We start from the raw sequence: 23,759 nt of genomic DNA on the forward strand, positions 1-23,759 counted from the left end.
CCGATTACGTAGGATATAGGAATTCCCAAGTCCCGACCCGAACCCGAACTTTTTATTGAATGACCGAAGTACCCCTGGCCAGTCACATCACGGAGCTAGGTTTCCAGTGACCTTTCCGACCTGCAGCCGACAGCGCCACGTCAGCAAGTAGGCTCTCTCGGCCTTCTATTTGTACGCCAACTCCCCCGAGCTCCACTCTGAGTTGCGGATCCGACGCCGGCATACCAGTTACCTTTGTGGTTTTCCGGCGAGTCCCTCTCCCGAGAAGCCAGAATCGAATCTCCGGCGACGCTCTCTTTCAACAAATCGTTACGTCCGTCGCTCAGGGAGCGATCCGACGCCGAAATACCGGATACGAGAGCGGGTTTTCGGCGTCTCTTCCCCTCTCCCCGAAACCAGAAACGGATCGCCAGCGATCCTTCCTGTAATTTCCTTTTATTTTTGCTAGATAAGGGAATCGGCCTGAATACCGGAAACCAGAGTGGGTTTCGGCGACTTTCTCTCTCCGGGAACCAGGTCATTTTCTCCCCCGATTATCCTGCATCTTCTCTCCAGATTACTTGAACTCTTACCAGTAGATTTTCTACTGTTTCACGTAGAAAGTTGGCGTTTTTAGTTATTGATTTGTTGTAGTTCTGAGCGTAATTTGTGAGCGATTAGTTTTCTGTGGATTAAATTTGAGAAATTCGTCGACTTCTCTCGGAGTGGTGGTTTTGTTGTATTTGTTGTGGGGGAGGTCTAAGGATCCAGTGTAGAGTTTTTGAGTGATTGAGGTTTTGGGGTTTGATTAATGGCTGTTTCTTCATTAAGATTAGGGACGAATCCGGTCGAATTCGAGTGTTTGTGGCGTAATCCGAGGGTTAATTTGTTAGGTTTCAGCTCATCGGCCGGTTTGAGATGGAGACAGAATCAGGAACTTTTGGTTTTGCGGCGGAAATGTGGGTCTAGGGTCAGGGTGCAGAGTTTTAGGGCGAGAAGCGAGCCTAGTGTGCGGAATGAAGCAGTGGATGTGGTGGTTCCTAAGGAGTTTGAGGGCGTTTCGCCTTCAGATGGGATTGTCGTGAACTGCGAGTCCGGTGTCGTTGAGAAGATTTTTGCAGCAGAAGTTGATAGCGGGTGCGGTGGGGATTCTTTTGGTGGTGGTGATGGTGGGGATGGGAATGGAGGAAGAGGTGGTGGAGATGATGAGAGTGGTGGGGAGTTCGAGAAGGGCGATGAAGAGGCTGCAGAGTTCGGGCCAATTTTGAAGTTTGATGAGGTGATGAGGGAAATTGAGGCTCGGGGGGCGAAGCTTCCAGCTGATATGTTACAGGCGGCGAAAACCACCGGCATTCGTAAAATTATTCTCTTGAGATACTTGGATCTGCAGGTAGTTCTAGGGATCTTCCCATTTGAGTTCTTGGATTCTTTTTGGCGGATGATGTCAATGGTGTTCATTTTCTCGGATGTCTGTTGAATTTCGGAGTTTTTTTCTTCCTGTAGGGGGCTGTTTGGCCTCTTGGTGCAGCAGTTCGATCATGCGGCATGCTTAGGAACAGGATGCTTGCAGACCCTGCTTTTCTTTTTAAAATCTCGACAGAGGTGGGCCTTTTCATTTTCTGTTGTTATTATCTCTGCAATCATAGTCTCTTTTTGGATTAATTGAGCAAATTGACGTATTGTTTGGTGCCTAAGTTGACATTTGGCCTATTGTTCTTCAAACAGATAGTTATCGACTCTTGCTGTGCGACCTTTGCTGAAGTTCAAAAGAGGGGAAAGGACTTCTGGGAGGAATTTGAGCTTTATGCTGCTGATCTTATTGTTGGTACTGTAGTTAATGTTGCTCTGGTTGGTATGTTGGCACCATATGTTCGTTTCGGACAGCCATCCATGTCTAAAGGATTCCTTGCAAGACTGCAACGTGCCTATGGAGCTCTACCTGGCAGGTTTGTACTGCTTGCTTGGTGTTCGCTGTTATGCTGTTAGGCTGGTTTTATGACTTTATGCTAACTGAACTTCAAATAGTCTTTTTGATAAACTTTTTCTGCACACAATCTTATATGTATTGGCAACCGACTGATGGACTTAGATATTGGATTGTTTTCACGCCTCAGGTTAAGAGTATGGATAACTATTGTGCATTTATTTTTTTCTTATTGAAATTGCAGAGGAGGCTAACCAAACAGGAATCTTCTGCAGAATTGACTTAACTTTGAGCTCTGTAGAGCACATGGGATAGTTATTTTAACGTGATATATTTAGTAAGCTTCTTTAATATGGGAACCAAGTGTCTAATAATGGGTTTAGTTCCAATGATTCTGCGGATGATGTTTGCTGGTCGCTTGTTTTTGCTGGTTATGAATTTTCAAATTCAAGGTACTAGAATGTTCTCTTTAAGTACGCTCATGTTGTAAATTCGGTAAAATATGCAAGTTCAAAGGGAAAGTCTTCACAACTTGCAAGTGCGAGTTATGAGCATCTTCACAATGACATATGCCACACCCGTCTTTTCTCTGGACTTATTAACATGAGTGTTTTTTTGGTATTTTAATGTGCTTTAGGTGGAAATAAGTCTACCATATGCTGTATGACATGTTGAAGTAGTTCCTGTTCAAATTGTCACCACTTTGGGTATATGGGTTTAAACTAGGATATGCTTCAACAAATTATGCCATGCAGAGTATGATAGCATAATCCAAATGGCCGTTTCATTTATGTTGGATGGGGATAATAATGGTACATGCTGATCTACTTGTACTGTTCCAATCTGTTAGCACCAGGCATGAACCATCTCTCTCTCTCTCTCTCTCTCTCTCTCTCTCTCTCTCTCTTTGCAATACCTATATCCTAGAATGTAAACTATCCTATTGATTGTGTCTGGAATTCTTCGATTAAAATCTTTAACTGTTTTATATTTCTATTTGTTTTCTAAAAGATCACTTATTATCACTCGTCTCTTTATAATAAGCTAGAAGCATGTTTTGCTGGTTAATTTATTACCCTTATTGTGCATTTTGAATTAAAAAAATAAAGGCTTGTTGAAAACTGGATAAGATAAGAGTACTTATCATATGGTCTGTTTTCATAGTATCTGTTTCCAAGCAAAGTTTTGGAAATTTTGTCCATGTAGAACTTGTTAAGTGCTATACTTTTGATTGGTGTTGTGGCTTCTTTCTTCTCTAAAATGAAGGAAATCATATAAAAATGTGAGGTTTAAGCTTTTGATGTTTTCCAGTCTCCTACTAATTGTTTTGGGGTAACGTATGAGAGTATGTCTGTTCTGATAAATTCTGCCACTTGTATATTTTATTTCTTTGTGTTTCTTGGATTGATTTTGGCATCGACTTCTAGTCATAGTATCTCGACATATCAGTTGTTGATTCTTTTTTTCCCCTTATGTAGTGTGTTTGAGGCAGAAAGGCCTGGATGCCATTTTTCAATCCAACAACGGATTGGCACATACTTTTACAAGGTAATTTCTGAAGACATTCATTTTGTTCTTCCTTTAGGTTTTATGGGACCTTTCACTGGGCATGAGTTTTACGTGCTTCTGCTTTTCATCTTCCACAATCACATCTCTGTTTCCCCCCACTCTCGACATTTGTTTATGCATTAAGCTGTGGAATTTCCAGTTATCTGCGTATTCACAATCATCTTTTCAAATGTTGGTGTTGAGTTATACTGTGAAAGTTTTAGAACTTTCATGGTTGCTTTGGAAGTAATATTTTGCTCCTACATATTTGAACAGGGTGTTATGTACGGGTCGGTTGGATTTGCATGTGGTCTTATTGGCCAAGGCATTGCAAATATGATTATGACTGCCAAACGGTATGAATCTGTTCTTGCATATGTTTATGCAATATGCCATCAAAGTTCAGCGTTATAATTCATCTTGTCACTTAGTGGGTGTTTTTGCTTCTGCTTATTTTTCTTAGGATACCTGTTCAGAATTTATGAAGCTTTATACATCCTTTCATTCACTTGGTTGTTGGATTTATATGAAATACTATAGGATATCAGATTTAGAACAGTACTACTAAATCCAAAAGACTGGTCACATGCTCTCCCTGATATTCATATTAACTCTTTGAAATCAACAGAAGCCTCCTTACTTAAATATTTGTATTTAAGGGTGTCATGGAATTTTACTGGCACTATTAGGATCTTTTTCGTATTTTTCTTTTTCTTTTTGTGAATGAAATTCTAATGGTTTGTACTACTACTTTTGTATATATTGTCCACTTAAATATTTTGATCACTGTGTGAGCCTCCGTGATCTCTTCAGTGGTGCTAAAGAGTCTCTCCAAGAGGAAACTTTATGATTCAAAATTTTCCATGTGAATGAGTTCTGAGTCTTTTGGTTGTAGGTCCATCGACAATTAGAGCAAAATCAATTTCAAGTTCTTTGTACCCTGCCTCTGACTAACTTTTAGAAGCCCAGTGACCTGGCTGAGGCTCATAATTTGCATGGGTAGTGGCAAGCAAGTCATGACAATTAGGCAGATAATTAAAACACAACACTGCCAGTTTGCTTTTGAAGTTCCCACATCACTAGATGGTTCTGGCACGTGAAAAAAGGTTTGTGGTTAAGAACACAAACAAAAGAAAAGTATATAATCGGCCTTATCATATGCATGAACTAAATGATGCAGTAGTTCTAGAAATGATGTTACGGGCTAGTTCTATTTGTTGGGTTTTTCCCCCTTTTATTTAATTATGGGATTGTATTTAGAAAATCTCCCAAGCTCGTGACATGTATATTTTACTGGATCATTTGTTGGGGCTCCATTATGAATCTGAAATGGATGTCAGATGTTGCCGCTTTTTAAGAATTTTATGCTGTGTATTGTTCTGCCACCTATGTTTCAACTTTCACATTGGCATCCAAGTTTGTTAAAGTGCGGAGCATGTATATTCATGTCTAGATAAGTAGAGTCATGGACCTGCTGAAAATTCATATAACCAGGCAAAATAGGTGGAGCATTTGACTTCACAGTTCACAGAAACATCCAGGATATCAATACTTTTCAATCAGCTTCATAGAGCTGTTTACCCTCTTAATTATGAATATGTAGATAACGAAAAAGCTGCATTGAATAGTCAAATCTGGAATTGCAAGTGACCAGCAAAACCAATACAAAAATGGCAGCTCAAGATTTTCGGTAAAAGCCAAAAAATGGAAATTGATAAAGGACTAAAAAGGAAAGGAAAGAAGACAAGAAAAAGAGTGAATAAAAGAGAATGATCTGTGGGTGTGTGCATGACAACGACACAAGCATGCATGTTTACAGTCAGGATTTGTCCATTAACACAAATCAATTACCAAATATGCAACTTTATGGCCCTGCCTAGATGGAGGAATGGAAATTCTGATGGCAGCAACTAAATCAGGACAAGGCCTTGTAATTAACAATGATTACCAGTGCATATAAATTCATGGTCTAGCATGCCAAATTCAAACTCTGTTATTTGGACTGCTGATCATCTAAATGTTGATTCTTGAAAGTTCTTAATAGTCAAGGGCATACAAGTTAGAGTTGAAAAAGACGTGTGCATGTAAAACTTTCCCATGAAAATTGTTGTTTTGTTGAAAGGCAAGGTGGGGTTACGCAGACCCTTGCCAGTTATACAACTATACCATTGGGTTTTGAACCTGCAACGTCCCAAGACCAGGTGATGTGCATTATCTGCTCCTACCAGACAAGCGGAGCGTTGGTCTGATGAAAAATGGTTGTATAAACATATTATTCGGCAATCTGTGGTTAAACTATGGTTTGGCTTTGGTATATGATAAGGCCGTAGCTCATGATGTATGTGATATTCATGAGAAGTTGCTATTATGCCTCTGTTAAACATGCTACTTTTTTGCTCAAGAGCCTAGAACTGATTTGCAGAATCTGCCTTCTGATCTTAAAAATCATCACTGAATATTATTTCCCTCTGCTCAGGCAAATTAAATCATCAGAACATGACGTGCCTGTGCCACCTCTTGTGAAAAGTGCAGCTCTTTGGGGTATGTACGCTCCCCTATGGTTCTTTAGTTTTATTTTGTATTTGGTTACCTTGCAATATAAGGATTATTGACTAATGTGATCACTGGAGTTGCATGTACATGTTTGTTGTGTTGGTTAGCATCATATTTACAAGAAGCTTGTAAAAACGGGAGCAGATCAAGTGATCTGTTAAATCACTTTCTTAAAGTGATTTGACATCTTCACCGTCCATTGCTTCATCCCACAAGGACCTCATGGTCCTTGTGCACATTGTGGATGGTGAGGATCTGCTCTCTGTAAAATCCATGGAAGCTCAGTTCGAAAGGCATGAAACCATGTGCTTGTTTCATGCTTCCATCACATTCTCGAGATGAATCAAACTTTCATTGATGTTGGAAATCATCTTTTTATGTTAGGAAGATCATTTTTTGTTATAAAACCTACATATGATGGGTAGTTTTGGGCAACATGTTTAAAGTGCATTTAAGGAACAGTTTTATTTATTTTCTTAATGTTGCTTCCTACTTCCTTCCATTATCCCTTACTTTCTTCCTCTTGTGATTTCTAAAACCTTCATGACTCTCGTGCTAGGGCATTTCTTAAACACTTGCTTCTTGCTTCACGCATCACTTTTCGCATCCATTTCTTACTCTATGGTTCTCAACTTTGCCGATTTGCAGGTGTCTTTCTTGCAGTCTCCTCAAACACTCGCTACCAGATCATCAATGGTTTAGAACGCATAGTCGAATCATCACCTCTGGCTCGACAAATCCCTCCTGTTGCATTGGCTTTTACTGTTGGCGTGCGATTTGCCAACAACGTGTATGGTGGGATGCAGTTTGTTGATTGGGCTCGATGGAGTGGTTGTCAATGATTCTCTGTATGGTTAGTCTGATATTAATTTTCTTTGGATTTTCTGAAGAAATATCTTCTATTTTCATCACTTGCCTCGGTTGGTGGGGTAGATCTATCAGTTAGTAACTATCCACAGAGAGAGAGATTCAAACAACAGGCTTCTCATGAAAGAGAATTTGTTGGGATTCAAACAACAGGCTTCTCATTTAGGTAATTTTCGTTACATACAAATGTGATTTGGAATCCATGCAGATGTGGTAATGAAACTCATTTGCACAGCTAACCAAACATGTGATTTAGAATCTCATGTAAATGAGAGTATATTTCATTTGCACAGCTAACCAAACGTGTGATTTGGAATCTTATGCAAATGAGAAACACAATGTAGTTTGAAATCGTATTTGATGTGAATCTCATGTGATTCCAAATCACAAGGTGGAATATGTGATTTGAAATCATGACTTCAAATCACATTTGTTTCCATCTCATGTGATTCTAAATCCAGCTATCACATTCAACCTCATATGTCCAACTTCTAAGAGTAGTGATCTTTTATTGGTACCCTTTTGCCAAGTTGTGCACTTTTAAGTTTCATTTTTAACTCACCAAGGGGGAGGGGGGAAGCTGTCAGTGCACGTCTCCTTGTGGTGGGACGTTGCAGGTTCGAAATCCAGTGTGGTATGTTGAGTAATAACTGGTGGGGGTTTACCTAACCCCAGCTTTCCTTTAAAAAAAGTTTAGTCTTTAACTCTAGCTAGCAATGGAATATAAGAAACCCAACAAGTTTTCCTTTTCAAGACCTGCTATTGTTAATTTTGTTTACTGGCAAGAGGGCAGGTTTGGCATCTGCTTTCATTCTGCTGTTTATGTTTTTTGCATATTGCAGGTTTTAATATGTGAAAGTTTTATCAAAAAGGAAAAAAAAAAGCTCTCTCTAAAAAAACTGAGGGGCCTACGTATGTATGTACTTGTGCTTGTATGTAGGTATATGTGTATTTGTATATGTATGTAGATATTAGTATGAATATCGTGTGCTTGTACTTGTGCTCTGTTTAGGAGCTAGTGTTGGAGATGAGATGAGAAGGGTGATGGGAGACGAAGAAGAAAATGGTTGATGAAAGAGGAGTTGTCAACTACATCGTTATGCGGATGTAGTTGAAAAAACCTATCTCCACTCTCTTCTCCACTTCCATTATTTTTCTCATCTTCCAAAACCTGGCTTCTAAACATCAATGAGGATAAATAGGGCAGATAGCATTTATTAACTCCCTATCTCCCCTCTCATCTAGAGCTCTCAAACAAAGTCTAGTTTGTTTCATTCTTGTATACAAGAAAGACTTTTTATTGGAATGGACGTGGATTTCTAAAAGAATCCTACCAGCTCAGCCTTTTCATGTGAAAGTTTTTATAGAAGAGGTACAAAAGAATTTACATATAAAAAGTGATAAGTGGTGGGAAAAACTAGAGCTCATCATTCAAAGGTAAACTCACTATGATGATTTGATATTTGTTTCAAAGGATTAGATCAGGATTGCCAGTACAACACTTTTCCATGAAAGTTGTGTGAAACAAACAAAGCTTTAATGTTTAAACGAACAAGTCATAAAGTGTTGCAGCCAGCTTAAAAAGCTTCTTTTCAGGAAGAGAAATAAGTTATATGATCTTGCAATGCACCTATTCCTTTTTTTTTAAGGGCAAGCTGGGGTTAGGCAGACCCTTACCAGTTATACAACGATACCATTGGGATTTGAACTTGTAACATCCCAATACAGGTGATGTGCACTAGCTGCTCTGACCAGACAAGAGGAGGATCCCTCGTTGGTACAATTAGGGATTTCAGTGGACGGGGGGGGGGGAATGGGGCCTCGCCCTGTTTGCACTGGGGATGGAGGACATGAAATGGGGATGGAGGTTAAAATCAAAACCCGTGTGGGGATGGAGGTTAAAATCAAAACCCATTTGACAGGGCGGGGGTGGAGACCTTGTGCCCCCATGGTCCACTGCCATCCCTAGGTACAATTTACCTATTCTTGTTTTTCCTTTGCAGGGCTCACTTATGTTGAAAATTTTGGAGAAAACTTGCTTGGTTTGTTATAATGGATAATGGTTGCCTAAACCGAGAAGCCCACATACAGCGTGGATGTATCTCACTGTGTTGCTACTTATCTTTGCCATAATATTAAGTTGGATTATTTTGCTTAGGAAAATATTGGCTGCCTTTGAGTATACTGTGCCCTCTAGTGGAAACCACTTGTTCCCTCACATTTTCTTGCCGATCAAACCCTGTTGATATGATCTATAGGGTTTGTTTAGTCAAAAACATGTTTTAGATCGCCCGATGGCATTGGATAAGCAATTTTCTTGGAGACTTCTAAATCCAACGATCCACACTGTAATAATTTCATGATTGAGAAAATCTTGTTTTTACGTCCAAACTACTTGATCAAAAGTGATTTCCCTAGTAAATGACCCTTCTTACAAATCTGGTGGGTCTAATTTATGAAATAAAACTTTCTTTTATGAGTTTTAGCTAGAGAGTACAATACTCGAGTGTGTAGCCCGCTTTCATGCTTTTTGCTCATGCCGACATCGTAGCAGTCTGTTTGCATTTTGGATGAATGCCACGTGGTTTTGTTGAGCTTTTTAAAATGCAAATCGGATGGCCACGATGTCAGCATGAGCAAAAACGCTCATGTTCAGCATGACCTGATCTGCTTCCCACTACTGTGTGAGGAGCCTGCTGCTTCCAAAGAGGCCACGAAAAGAGCATCATAAGCAACTTCTGCTTAGGGCAAAGCCACCACTGCAGGTGGTGAACCTACCACCAAAGGCACCTTCTGTAGGTTGTTTAGAAAGGGACAGCAAATCATCAGAAGATCTGAACCAGGTGGCAAACATTGCCAAGAGATTGGACCGCTGAAAGAAGGGGCTTCATAGAGGTGGCAAACATTTGGTTTTCACGTTTCATCGCATGTTTTGCAAATCAAACCTATAAGTGTAATCTCTATTATTAGTGGAAACCATGTATTGAATTAAGAGAGTTTTAATGTTTATGCATATTTTAAAGGGAACTGAAAATCATTGGTTCACATTGCATCTAGATTGCACAATGTGAGATTCTGGCTCTCATTGAAATAGTTTGATGCAAAGTGCGCATTCTAGTAAACGAGCAATGATAAAACACATCTGGTAATTCAGATTAAGTAAAATTGAAAATTAAAAACTATCCTCATTGTGTGGATCTCTCTCTCTCTCTCTCTCTCTCTCTATATATATATATATATATAAAAGGTGGTTGCTGCCTACAGCCATATACCAGGCTTTGAAAGAGTTTTTTCTAATTTTTCTAGAATCTAGTCATATAAATGTGACGTATATGCTTGATTTTATATGAATCTAAGGAGGCAGGTTTTTATAAGATTTAAAAATCAAGGTCTACAAATTTTAAAAATATTTAATGCTTAAAAAAATATATTTTTTATAAAAAAAATGATTCAAGTGTCATTTCCTAGCTGAACATATCTGCAGGGCCAGATTTGCTAAAACACCCTATTTAATGGTGTACTGCCTGTTGGCTCAAAAAGTGGTAGGCAGCTACCATTTTCTCTCTCTCTCTCTCTCTCTATATATATATATATATATATATATAGAGAGAGAGAGAGAGAGAGAGAGATGGGTAGGTGCAAAAATAAATGAGTTTTTCTGCCCTTTCGGTATTTTTTTTTTCAGTTTTGATCCTATAAATGTGTTGAACGTGGTCTATCTACAAAGAATCATGGTAAGTGAAACTGAAAAATGATAAACGTGAAATTGAAATCAGGGTAAGTCTATTCTGCCCCAAAAAGAACTTACCCTGACTCCAATTTTAACGATGCAAGAGAAATTCAAAAAGCTTTGCAAGATTTGCTTGCGAGGGCAACGGCATGCATGAATATAAGCACATATAATTATAAGTTCGAATTATGTATTGACATAATGGTATGCAAACACACAAAACAAAACAATTTTCTTTGTTATTTTTAAAAGATTTTACATAAGAACAAACAAACACACAAAACAAAACAATTTTCTTTGAAAACTAGTAGCATTTCATTATACTTTGGCTCGTTATTTAAAGTCTCAGCCACCACAATTGTGTCGGGTGACAGGTCATTGATGCCTTTGATTGCATCACGTTTAAACATTGCGGCCTACCTATGATTTAAAAATAAAAAGATCACAAAATTATGTTCAATCTTTTCATGTAGTTTTGAAAATTGAAAACTTTCATATTCTTTAAAAAAAATGCATCAGTTGAAGAAAATATCATAGAATCATGCAATATTTGACACCAAGTGCTTTTAACTCATAATCATAATCTAAATTATGGACTGAAATATTTTTCTTAGGAACAATTAAGTTTGATGCATTCAAGAAACTATGAATTTTGTGATGCCAACATGCTACTTAAAGGCAAACCCGATAATGCATATTTATGCTGACTTTTGTAGGTAACTATATGCGAAAATCTCTAAAGATCGTAAACCCTAAACATCAAAACATATATAATAAGTCTACAACAACAACCAAATAAAAAGAAAAAGACCATAAACATTGTAAAAAGAATAACAAAATAATAGATATTACATGAAAAAATTCTTAAAGATAGTAAACCCTAAACGACAAATCTGATGATAAATACTACATGTTTACATAGAGGTAATATCCACAATAGCGAAACATACATAATAAGTCCACATAAACAACTGAATAAAAAGAAGAAATTATATTGTAAAAAAAAAAAACAAAGCAATATATGCATTATATGAAACTCATCTTAATAGCTAAGCATAGAAGTGAAGGAGAAGGATACCACACTAGGTAGAGCAAACAACTTTTATGAAAATGGCCGAAAGGATTGAGGTTCTAGATGTAGGAGGATTGGAGTTACTACACTTTCTAGAAACAAATGAGAAAAAAAACCTAAACACACATTTATATGAGATAGAATTTCACAAGAAAAAATAATTTCACAATATGAGTGATTCAAATAAGAAATTTTATAATATCCGATTTTCGCAAATATTTTAAAATTTCACAACACTTCATGCGATACTTATCAATAATTTTGTAATTATCAGACTTTTGTAAATTTTATGATTTTTGCAGGTTTTTACGTGAAACTCTTGACAAGTTTCACAAATTGTTTGGATTTTTGTATTTTTTTAGAATTTTGTATCCTCAAATGCGATTTTATTGACGAGTTCTATGGGTGTATTGTTTTAGCATCATGACATGCGAAAATAAGAAATTCGCAACTATGAGGGGGTAAAAATGATTAAAAAAAATTAAGAACTTGCGATATTGGTCAATCAATAGATTTAATAAATTATGGGGCATTTTAGGAAACATGTAATTTTTGTGATACAGTACAATTATTTTCTGAAAAGAAAACGTATGCAGCTGCACCTCTGTTTGACATCCTCCATCAAGCACCAAACATGAGGTAAATGAGGTTAATGCACATTAATCAACAATCCAGCATGTTAAAGCAGGAGCAAAAATTTGTCATTAATGCAACCACTTGCTATACTTTATTTCATGTGAAATGTTGACTCCTATAACAATAGATGTATCCTTTGCTAGTGGGTCAAATGCAAAATTTGACTACTTTAAAAATCATAGTCACAAATATTGTGATATTTCCTTGATCTTAAAAAGTTGATTTTATACCAAAAAAATGCAATGTTTCCATAATAGTGCTTGCTTTGAAATTAATTTGATATTAACATAATAAAGTTAGTTTATATATATAGAAAAATATTTGGTACTAATGAGGTTGAGGAATTATTGAGCTCGGAATTATAGGTGCAAGTAATATCAACTCAATCTAACTGCATAGATGTGTTCAACATGATTAGTTTGCTAAGGATCAACGCTTGGGTCATGCTTTTTCCATGCAAAAATACGATTTTTTGAGTTATGAATTTTTGGCACATTGTGGGCCATTGATTTTTGAAACCCTTTAAAGCCCTGCTTAATTGTCATAATAATCACGATTCAAAACAAGTTTTCTACTAAACAAACCATGTAGATCAAATTGTAACATTTGATCTACAAATAGTTTGAAAATTTTGAAAATGAGAGTGATCTCTCTCTCTCTCTCTCTCTCTCTCTCTCTCTCTCTCTATATATATATATATATATATAGAGAGAGAGAGAGAGAGAGAGAGAATTTTGAAAATGAGAGTGATTTCTAATCCGTAGTTCCATACCTTTATAAGTACCAAATACTTTCTCTCTATATATAAAATCTTGATGTTTTTTTGAGAAAAACAAAATTTTACAAAATATTACACAAATTTTCCTCATCGATATTTTCTTGGGAATGATATCGTGACTATGCGTAAAACTATCCTAAAATGAGATTATCACAAATTAAATTATTGAATCAATCTCTTCATCTTTTTTTTTAAGAAACTCCATCTTTGAGAAGGTTCCTGTTCATTGATAGTTTCATCGTTTTCAACTTTTTGTTGAGGAAAACGATTGCTTGCATGACTTCCAAAGTCAGGTTGAGAAAAGTTGCCCCAACATTTTCTGGCAATGTGTGAAGGCATAATGTTTTTTTATGTTAAGATATTTTTTTTTTTGAAAAGTTGGGGTTAGGCAGACTCCCACCAGTTATTATTCAACATACAATTGGGGTTTTGAACCTGCAACGTCCCGCCACAGGGAGACGTGCACTGATGGCTCCTACCAACCACGCCAAGCTTCCGTTGCAGACTTACGAGCAAACCGTGCACAGACAAAGCACTATAAGTGCTTTTTGTTATAAATCTGTCTTTTTAGATGTATTTCATATGATCTTTTGTAAGAGTCTGGATCCTGTCATGGCACAAAAAATTGTGCATTAAGCATTGCGCCCCACAACTCAAAAGCTCTGTCCCCAAGATGGAGGGGAATCAGTAGGGATGGCAGTGGACCGGGGAAAGCGGAGCCCCACCCCATTTGAACCGGGGATGAAGGACATGAAACGGGGATGAAGGTCAAAATCCATCCCTGCGCGGGGATGGACTTATGCTTTCCTTGGCCCCGCCCCGTCCCATCCCCACCCACCCCAATCCTTCTAAGGGATGACAATAGACCAAGAGGAAACGGGGCCCCGCCTCACCCCCGTTTGGACCGGGGATGAAGGACATGAAACGGAATGGAGGCAGGGGTGGAGGTTCGGATTTTGAGACAGGGCAGGGGTGGAGACCATGTCCCCCGCTCGGGTCCATTGCTATCCCTAGTGATCAGGTGCTTAATGCACAAATATTTATGCAATCATATTGCACATACATGATCTTTTCACCTTTTGTAAGAACCCACACTTGGCACATGTTTTTCAATGAAAAATACTACTTTTCCGCTCCTTAACATTTAGAGCCATTGATTTTTTTCTCTAAAAGGCAAGCTGAGGTTAGGCAGACTAGGGGTGAGCATAGGGCCGGCCCATCAACCACAGGCCGGGCCAAAGGCCTGGTTTGAGCCGGCCCATTGTGTAAACCCTACGGCCCGCCCATTAATTAGCCCATGAACCTAATCGGCCGGGCTGGGCCTAATATATATATATATATAATAAAAGGCTGAACCAGGGCAGCCCGGGCCTTTGGCCCGGCTTTCGGGCTGCCCGGCCCAGTGCCCACCTCTAAGGCAAACCCCTACCAGTTATACAACTATACCATTGGGTTTTGAACCTCTAACCTCTAAACATAAGGTGCCGTGCTCCCAAGCCCCTGGTTAGAGACATTGAATTTCAACACCTATAGAAAGCCTACTAATGAGTCAAAATCGGATGATGAGAGTTTATTGTTATAAAATCAAGCATGCATACAGTATATCCATGATTACATTTAAAAAAAAAAACCAAAAATCTTTGTTCATACATAGTCCCACGGACACCCTGCTCTTTTAAGGTCAGATCTGCAACTTGATGAGCCTAAACCCAACTAGCTCCTCCTCTTGGTAGCATGGATTGGAATATTTCACATATGTTGGGGATCTATTCTACATTCAATCCTAGCCATCATGTGGACTGATCCTAGCCGTCGAATGCATCAGTTGGATGGTTAGGATCCACTTATGTTGGTCTGGATCATAAGTCAGAGGATAGGATTCTTTTTACTGTATAAGGGGTTTGCTTAAGAATAAAAAAGAAAAATCTCATGGAAATATATGCCATAGAACAAGTTGCAGAGTATTTAATTCAAACAGACTGTTTTGATGGGTGGTACTAAAAAAAAAAAGAAATTTTGAGATTTTTTCTCTTTCTTCTTAAGAAACCAGAAATGGATGATATATATTGAAAGAGAAAGATAAAGAGAAGGTGATAGCTGCCTACTACCTTTTGAGCTAAATAGCAACGGACTGAAAAGTCATGAAAACAACTTTTAGAGCCGATGAAAATGTATGATTTTATGTGTTTTGAAATGTATGAAAAATCTAAGCTATTAATTTTTGAAGCATCATATATGAAAACATGCTCATACATCGTAATTAGATGATCTAAAAGCTGATTCCCACTAAAGAAATCATATAAATTACATTTGAATGGTAAAATTAAAAAAAAAAGGCTAAAAAAATGAAAAAATAGAACATTATAACTGTCCACACCCTCCTACTCGAGTAGGAGACAACCAATCTCTCTCTCTCTCTCAACTGCGAGATTTTAAGGTATGCATAATATAGAATCATTTATGAAAATTCTTATAATAAGTTAGTTTTTTTTTGTGAAAATCTCAAGAAATATAAAAAATAAAAAAGAAAACACTATTAAAATTTAAAAAATTAAGAAATTTTAAAATTTAGTTTTTTTATAGTCAAGTTGGGGTGTTATTCAATAATTATGTAACTAAATACAAAATCACCCGCTAGAAAACAGATGCCAATCTGGGGGTTTGTCCTTCCAAAATCGAGCCAAACCCCCTTGCAAAATTCGCTAACTGCCTACTCAACGACTGATAGGGACAGTAGTTGTAACTGATCATGTACAGTATATCTACAAGAACAATAGGGATATTGGAAATTAGATACCTCCCTTCCAGAGCAAGGTTTAGACGTTTAACAATATCAGCCGTTCTTGATTCTATGATTACATTCCCTCCTACCTCTGAAATTGGGATTAAAATATCAAACCTCTAAAATCCAAAACAAAAAAAGTTTTAGCATGCATTTACCAAATAAACTAAAAAAACATGAATAAAAAAGATAAAACCCCCAAAATCTAAGGAAGTGAGGCGCCAGAATACCTTTGGCAGGGCATAGACAGAAACGAGAGCGATCAACTGCATGTGTGAATTACCTGCACATGCGAACTCCAGCATGGGTAGGAGTAGCTCTAGCAAGTAGCGTAGCAGCATCAGAGAGGGAGAAGGACACACTGTAGGAGAGAGAGAGAAAGAGAGAGAGAACACGAAGGGGAAAAGAAAAATAGGAGTGGCAGAGAATGCACATCGTAGGAGAGAGAGAGAGAGAGAGAGAGAGAGAGAGAGAGAGAGAGAGAGAGAGAGAGAGTCATTTTCGTGGGTTTTCGTTCGGGAGGGAAACGAAAAGGCCTTTTCGTGGGTTTTCGTTTGGGAACAAAAAGGTAGATCCTACCCGTGAAAAATTTTACCTCATTAAAATGTTTAGTGGCGCAGGTAGGATCTATGCCAGAAAAACACAGATGTTTTCTAGTGCAGAGGAGAGCTGCGCTAGAGAAATATATTTTTTCTGGTGCAAAGAAAAGCTACACCAGAGAAACTATTTTTTCTGGCAAAACTCTATTATGCACTAGTAATAACTGTTTTACAGTGGCATTACCACCCAAGTACGCCAGTAAAACTCTTTTTTTTGTGCTAGTAATAAGTGTTTTACAGTGGCACTACCACCCAGGTGCGCCACTAATTTTTTTTTTGTAGTGTGACAATATTATTTAAATTTATCTAATGCATCAGATTTATGTGTTATAAGATATATATAACTATATTTTGAATAATCATCAATAAAAGATATAAAATATTACATTCTTTTATGAGTTTGAGTCCAAAAAAATCTAAGTATGGATATTTTTTAACAATTCATATGCTCTAATTACATCAATTAAAAATAGTTTTTTTGTCATTTTTTCATAAATACACGATTCATATCGATGACAAGATGTTTTTTCAAAGTTAAGCAGTAGATTTTGTTTGACAAGTTTCTTCATTTTCTTTAAATTAATGTCATATTCTATGATGCCATACATTTACATCCACATTAAGAACATTATCAATATAAACAAAAAAGATGTAATTTTATTCATATAAGAAATTTAAGTTAAAAAAATTCATGTTCTTTTTCAAAAACCGTTTCAAACTTAACCCGTCCATGCTTTCCCATCATCACTTTTCTCGAGACAAACTTGACTTTAAAACTCTTATTGATCAGGGCTAAAAGAGACACAAGTTCAGTCATATGGATGGTACAAACATGACATCTGTCAATAAAACATTGTTTAAGGGTTTTAATACAATAAGTTTCAACACCCATAACATGGGTATAGGTGTTGAAATTTTCATGTACACCTGATGTTCTTCAGGTTTGTACTCAATCATGTCCACCACACTTTCCTTGCTCTTGGCAATAAGTCAATTTGATTCTAAATCCACCCACCACCTGAAAGTTCTTGGTCTGCATATAAGCACTCCGATATCACTCAGCTTATGTTACATCTCTTCTATTGACCATCATTTTTATTGTTCTTGGTGACTCCGGCAACAAAATTTTCATACTTATCTATGGAATGTTGTACTTTTTTTAATCAAATTTGCCAAATTTTTTAATTTAGTGAAGATCAACATTTAAATTACCGAAATTTGACTTATATGCAAGATTTTTTTGGATGGTTGGCAAAATACAAAATTTTGTCTAACAAAACAAAACACACACAAAATTTTGTGATTTAAAAAACATATTTTTGTTTAAAAAAATAAGATTCAGAGGTTGATTCATATTAAATAAGATTTCAACCGGGTGAGGGGTATAAAGATGGGGGATGACATAGGGATGAGTCGAACCTAATTGAAGAAATCCCAATTTACATGATGTCAACTGTGTAAGGGCCACCGAGTCCATCACTTTATTCTGCAAGTTGTGATATGATAATGTCACATTGCTGTTCATGTACTATTGTGATACCGCACTATTAATAAGGAAAAACCTTTTGATGTAGACTGTTGTAATTCAGGCGACCAGTTCAATCAGTTGAATTGAAGCATATTTTCATTAAAAGGATCTTTCAAACTAGAGAAAAAATTTCTTTGAGAGTTTTTTCTAAAAAATACATTTTTTTATAAGAAACATTCCTCTGAGAGATGTGGAGGAATGTTCTCTACAAAGAGAAAATGATGATTTACACTCTCTCTACCACAACATTAAAAGTAAATATATGCAGTCTATTGGTTGAGGTGTGAAGGGTAGGTTTTACTGTGAGGGATCATAATGGCAGCAACCTAATCATGGGTGTGTGTGTAGCAGAGAATGGATAGCCTGGTTCTCCAAATTATTCCAGCTAATATATGTCCGCCCGTTTCTCTCCCGGACTTTTTTATCATCTATTGTTGTACAGTTCTACGCCCAAGCAACCGGAAAATAAAAAGAAAGTGTGGAGACTTCAAATGAGAGGCAACCTAAAAACTTCCATTGAAACTCAACGGCTTGGACCATGAGAATGTGGTTAAGTTGCCATTTCTTTTATATTTACACAGAGAACCCGATTCCAGAAACAGAAACAGAGACCTAGGCAACGTAAAACTCTGTGAGCTTACTCTTTATCCGATTCCAGAAACAATGAGATTTGAACCTAAACCGCCTGCCAAACAGCCTAGGCCCCAATCCCACTACGCCAAACCCCTTGGGCAATGGAGATGACCATTTACAATTCGTTCACCAGATGAACGTCAACTAAACTATTTTGATCAGTGGATGAGGACTGAAATTATCTAACTCTATCCGGGACACCATCAATCCTTGCAGGTAACACATCAAAATCATTGACTTTGTAGTTGGTGACTCAACCAAGACCAGGTGGGGGGAATCTTTCTTTTTTGTCTTCTTGGAGGTGGGGTTCAGGAATGGAAGGTGCAATCGATCGAATGGGCCCCAAGCCAAGCTGATCGGTATATATAAAGATCAGAAGAACGGTCCAGTCGTTCGCTAGCCAAACCACGCAAACCATGACTTCACTTCCTCTCCTCCTCCTTCCATCGATCCTCCTGCTCTATCCTGATTGCACCACCTCCGCGGCCGGGCCTTGCTGGGAGAAATGCGGGGACATCGAAATCCAATACCCCTTTGGGATCAAGGACGGCTGCTTCCTCCCTGGCTTCCAACTCCAATGCGATAATGACACTGGGATCACGTACATATACAACGTACCATACAACACCAGCTTACACTTCGAGGTGGTAAGCATAAACGTCTCACTAGGCCAGCTCCGAGTTAACTCTAATTCAAGCAAAGTTTATAGGTGCGACATCGCTCCTGGTTACGTGTACCGCCAGTGGATGCATCTGCCTGAGAAGGGACCGTATACCTTATCGTCTACTTCAAACAAGTTAGTGGCCATCGGCTGCAATACCATCGCATTGATCTACTACGATGAAATGCTGGAGTCTGCGAGTAGTTCGTGCTTGTCTATCTGCTCAAAGAGAACCAACATTACGAATGGGTCGTGCTCTGGTGTTGGTTGCTGTGAAACCCCACTACCCATGGGCAAGAGATCCTTGGTGGAGGCGATCGGTACTGCCTTTAATCTAACAACCGGCTTTCCAGACTGTAGTGTTGCATTCATCGTCGAAAACGGAGGATACAACTTCAAGGAATCGGATGTTCAAGACTTTCCGAGTCTCATGGACAAAGCACTAGCGATGGTGTTGGACTGGGAAATGAATGAGTCCGTTTGCACCAGTAATTATTCATCTTGTGGGGAGAACGCGTACTGCGTGAACCGGACGAATAGCACGGGGTATTTGTGTAGATGCCGTGATGGGTATGCTGGGAATCCGTACATCAATGGTTCTCCAGGAGGATGCCAAGGTATGGCTGTTTATTCTTTTAACTCTCTCTCTCTCTCTCTCTCGACCAATCCTTTGGTGGTTGGCTGGTAGCTGGTAACCAAGGAGAGGAGAAAATAGAAGAAATCAAGAAAAATAGAAGGAACGAGAAAGGAGTCAGCTAATGGCCTACCCATGATTAGGGGTATCAACGGGTCGGGTTTACCCGGACCCGACCTGGACCAAATCCTATAGGGTCCAGCTATGTGACAAATAAGAAAACCCGGTTAAAGCATGGGTTCGGACCCAAAGATCCCATTAATACAAGGATTCACTTATAGTTTGTAAAATTTTATACCAGACCTAGGCCCAACTCGAGTTTCTATTAAGACCCATAATTTTTCAAAATAAAAATGATAAAAAATATTATTTTATCGGGTATGGTCGGAGTCTGGTTCATGTAGTTCTTATCACATCCAGGCATGGAGTTTGAGTATTTTTTTTCAAATTTTATATATTTTTATTAGATCTTTAGTTTTCCTATAGTAGTGTAAGAGTAGTTTTGTAGATGGTAGGCTTTTTTGGCAAACCTGACAATAGATTTATATTACTTTCCTACCCACAAGGGTATCAAATACTTAGAAACCCTTGTGCGTAGGGAACTAATATAAATCTATTGAGAGGTGGCCTGGATAAAAAAAGTCTACGATTATATATATTTAAGGGAGGGAGACCGTCCAATCAAAGAAAGGTCCAAAATCAACCAACGATGATCGGGCAACTCTCCTTCTCCAATGCTTGAGCATCTCATCGATTAAATTACATATATTTGTTCTTTATAATTCATTTAGTAAGAATTATGTTTTACACGAAGAGTTTATGACATATAGGCATGACATTTGAAACGTGAAAATTGATGGTTGACAATGCATTTAAAACTTTACAATACAAATTATTGTGGGCCATTGATTTTTAGTGCTTTAAAAAACACATCTAAACAACAAAAATTTATAATCCAAAAAACATGTTGCTCACTAAATGAATGATAAATATCCAATATTTAAAGTCCGATCAATGAGAACACCATCGATTATCATCATTTGTAGATTTTGGACCTTTCTTTGGTTGAACAGTCCCCCTTCGCTATATATATATATATATATATATATATGAGAGAGAGAGAGAGATTAGGGTGTTACGTTGGATGCGCATGCATCAAAAGAAAAAGACTTTTAGTGTGTGGCCACAACTGCGGCTAAAAGTTTTTTTTTCTGCCCAAACATTTAGCCACTAAATGTTCTTATATCAAACAATCGGATGCGCTCAGTGCATCCAACTTTCGTTTGACGAAAAGATGTCCAATGTTATGCCCTTTCATGTGTGTGTGTGTGTGTATATATATATATATATATATATATATACGAAACATGATATTGGATTTCTAGTATTTTTTTTGAAATTTTGACCCCAAAAATATGTTCTTCATGATTGATTTACTAGAAATCAACACTTGAATCATGCATTTTGGATGAAAAAAATGATATTTTGAGCCTAAAAAAATTATGAAAATTATAGGTTGTTGATTTTTGAAACCTTATACAAACCTATCAATGCATCATAATTAAATGTTCGCAGAAGTGATTCCTACAAAGAGAAGCATATAAATCACATCTATACTGTCAAAATTTTCAAAAAACACAAGAAATTCATGATGCATTTAGTAGTTTTGTATTTTGTAGGTTTTCATTTTTCACACACACACACACACACACACACACACACACACACACACATATATATATATATATATAGTAGGGTGTAACCAATGTGACAAATATCATGAGATTTATGAAAATCTCTCGATAATATCATGAAAAATTGCCTGAAAGTTTCAATTCAAATGGCAATTTCTTGCAAGATTTTCAAAATATCTGAGATTTATGAAAAAACATAAATACTACGATTTAAATGCGATATTTACGTTTTAAACGGCTATTTATCGGGAAAATCCTATATTTTTATTTTTAAATAATTTGTTATTAATATTTTCTTATAAAAACTATTTTTTATATTTTTTAATTAATTTTTTATTGCTGAGATTTTGTCGAAAAAATGCAAGATTTATGGAATTTTTTCAATTTCTCACGAGTTTTTGAAAAACGAGAAATTGCCGATAAAAACTTTTGTCACTATGGGTGTAACACTACACACGCGTGTTCATAAGAAATATGGGATTTAGCAACGATCGTGACTGCCACTAAATCCCTTTTGCCTGTACAGACATTTCGTGGTGGTAAAAGACCACCGCTAAATGTCTATATACACAACAATTGGATGCGCTGGGTGTGTCTGATTTTCGTTCGACAAAAGGAGGTTTGACATTACCCCTTTCATGCGTGTGTGTATGCATATATAGAGTGAAACTAGAATATGTAATGTAAACTTTGTTGAACCAACAGGAACCGTCTGATCTCCAGATCAATGATTCCTGTGTAATCCTTGTTTCCCCTTCCCTTCTCACCCCTCCCACCACCTACCTCCCTTCTTTACCCTTTTCACCTCCATCACTGCCACTTCCCCAACCTCCACCACAGTCGGACACCACCCCCTCCTCCCTGTCATTTATGTGCTTCACCTAACCTCAACGCCCCCTTCCCTGGCCTCCACCATCCCCAGCCTCCCCACTGCCATCCCCGACCTCCACCACTGTCGAACAACCTCCCAATGTTGTGCTTCACCCAGCCCCAACAGCCTTTCTCCCATTCATTTTTGTACTTCACCCAGCCTTCTCCGCCCTTTTAATAAATAGGATTTGAAAGGAGCCTAATGAATCTCATGTTTAATAGATTTTGAAAATTGGTAACCTTAAAAAGTATTTATAATTTCTCTAATTGCTCTCTCTCGTGCTAATTCTAAAATTATCTAGGTTTAACTTTAGGTAAATTTCAATGTAGTTGACAATTTTAACTTTGATAATTTTGGCGACATCCTTATGTAAGGAAATTTTCCTAACATATACCTCTCTCTTTGTAATATATTCTATAATTTTATTGGGTTAAGTTTGTTAAGATTTTCATAATCTCTCTCTCTCTCTCTCTCTCTCTCTCTCTCTCTCTCAGTGAAGCAGGTTAAATCCCCCCCCCCCCCGTGAAACATGCAGGTGCGTGTTCTCGGGTCTGAATGAGTGCCACGTATGTAAGCACATGGGGCTCATTTTCCCATGTGTGTCGGCATCAGTTAGCATTAGAGTCTGGTGTGTTTGCAAAGACTTAAGTACCCTTTTTCGCCATTAGCATCATAAAACGATATTTTGAGTAAAGGACAAAAATGTCCTCCCGCCAGAAAGGGTTAAAATCATCATCGTTTTTGCCCTAAGGAGTAAACTTCTTTGCTTTAACAGGAGCTCCTCGCAATATGTCGCCCTAAACGTTCTGGATCACCCTTTGACGATGCACCATATGCTGTAACAGGAGCCCCCTTTGACGACACGCCCTTTACCATCATCTGCTGCCGTCGGAGCACCTCAGAGACCCCCCGCCAAAGGCACCCCCTGGACCCCCACTCGCTGACCGCGCAGCAGGACCCATGCCGGGAGAACCCCTGGATCCCCCCCCCCCCTTCTGTAAGGAAAAAACCTATGAATCAGGCTCCACAACTCATCAGGCAGGAACGAGAAGGCGACCATGTGTTGTAACACAAGCTAAAAATAAAGGCGGAACATGTAAATCTATTAACGAGGAGCGGGAAAACATTTTTGTCCAACGCATATCTATCTTACAGGAGGACATTTTCGTTAAAAGCATAACTACCTTTTTATATGTTATTTTATTATAAAGTCATCGTGGGCAACATTGGCATATGAATTATCACGGGTCCCAAGATATTCCTCCGTACA

General features: G+C 37.9%; 1 protein-coding gene across 3 annotated transcripts; it reads left to right on the top strand.

Annotated features, from left to right (window-relative positions):
- Positions 1–216: 216 nt before the first annotated feature.
- On the top strand, positions 217–9,001 carry LOC149828214 (protein RETICULATA, chloroplastic-like). 3 transcript variants are annotated; one of them, XM_090016786.1, is made up of 8 exons: positions 217–1,369; positions 1,483–1,581; positions 1,705–1,925; positions 3,382–3,451; positions 3,728–3,807; positions 5,928–5,992; positions 6,653–6,857; positions 8,875–9,001. In XM_090016786.1, the coding sequence occupies exons 1-7, from the start codon at positions 791–793 to the stop codon at positions 6,844–6,846; spliced, it is 1,308 nt and encodes a 435-aa protein (XP_089872912.1). In that variant the 5' UTR covers positions 217–790; the 3' UTR covers positions 6,847–6,857; positions 8,875–9,001. The 3 variants fall into 3 exon arrangements, with proteins under 3 accessions (XP_089872912.1, XP_089872913.1, XP_089872911.1); XM_090016787.1 differs by having other exon boundaries at positions 6,653–6,852; positions 8,875–8,951; XM_090016785.1 differs by lacking the exon at positions 8,875–9,001 and having other exon boundaries at positions 6,653–7,021.
- The last annotated feature ends 14,758 nt before the right edge of the window (positions 9,002–23,759 follow it).

Source organism: Nuphar pumila, chromosome 9 (assembly GCF_984573655.1).
Source record: "Nuphar pumila chromosome 9, dmNupPumi1.hap1.1, whole genome shotgun sequence".
Taxonomy (NCBI): domain Eukaryota; kingdom Viridiplantae; phylum Streptophyta; class Magnoliopsida; order Nymphaeales; family Nymphaeaceae; genus Nuphar; species Nuphar pumila.

Coding starts and splice junctions, on each gene's coding strand:
- LOC149828214 (XM_090016786.1), top strand. CDS start 791: ATGGCTGTTTCTTCATTAAGATTAGGGACGAATCCGGTCGAATTCGAG. Junction 3,452..3,727: donor TTGGCACATACTTTTACAAG/GTAATTTCTGAA, acceptor ATATTTGAACAG/GGTGTTATGTACGGGTCGGT. Junction 3,808..5,927: donor ATGATTATGACTGCCAAACG/GTATGAATCTGT, acceptor CCCTCTGCTCAG/GCAAATTAAATCATCAGAAC.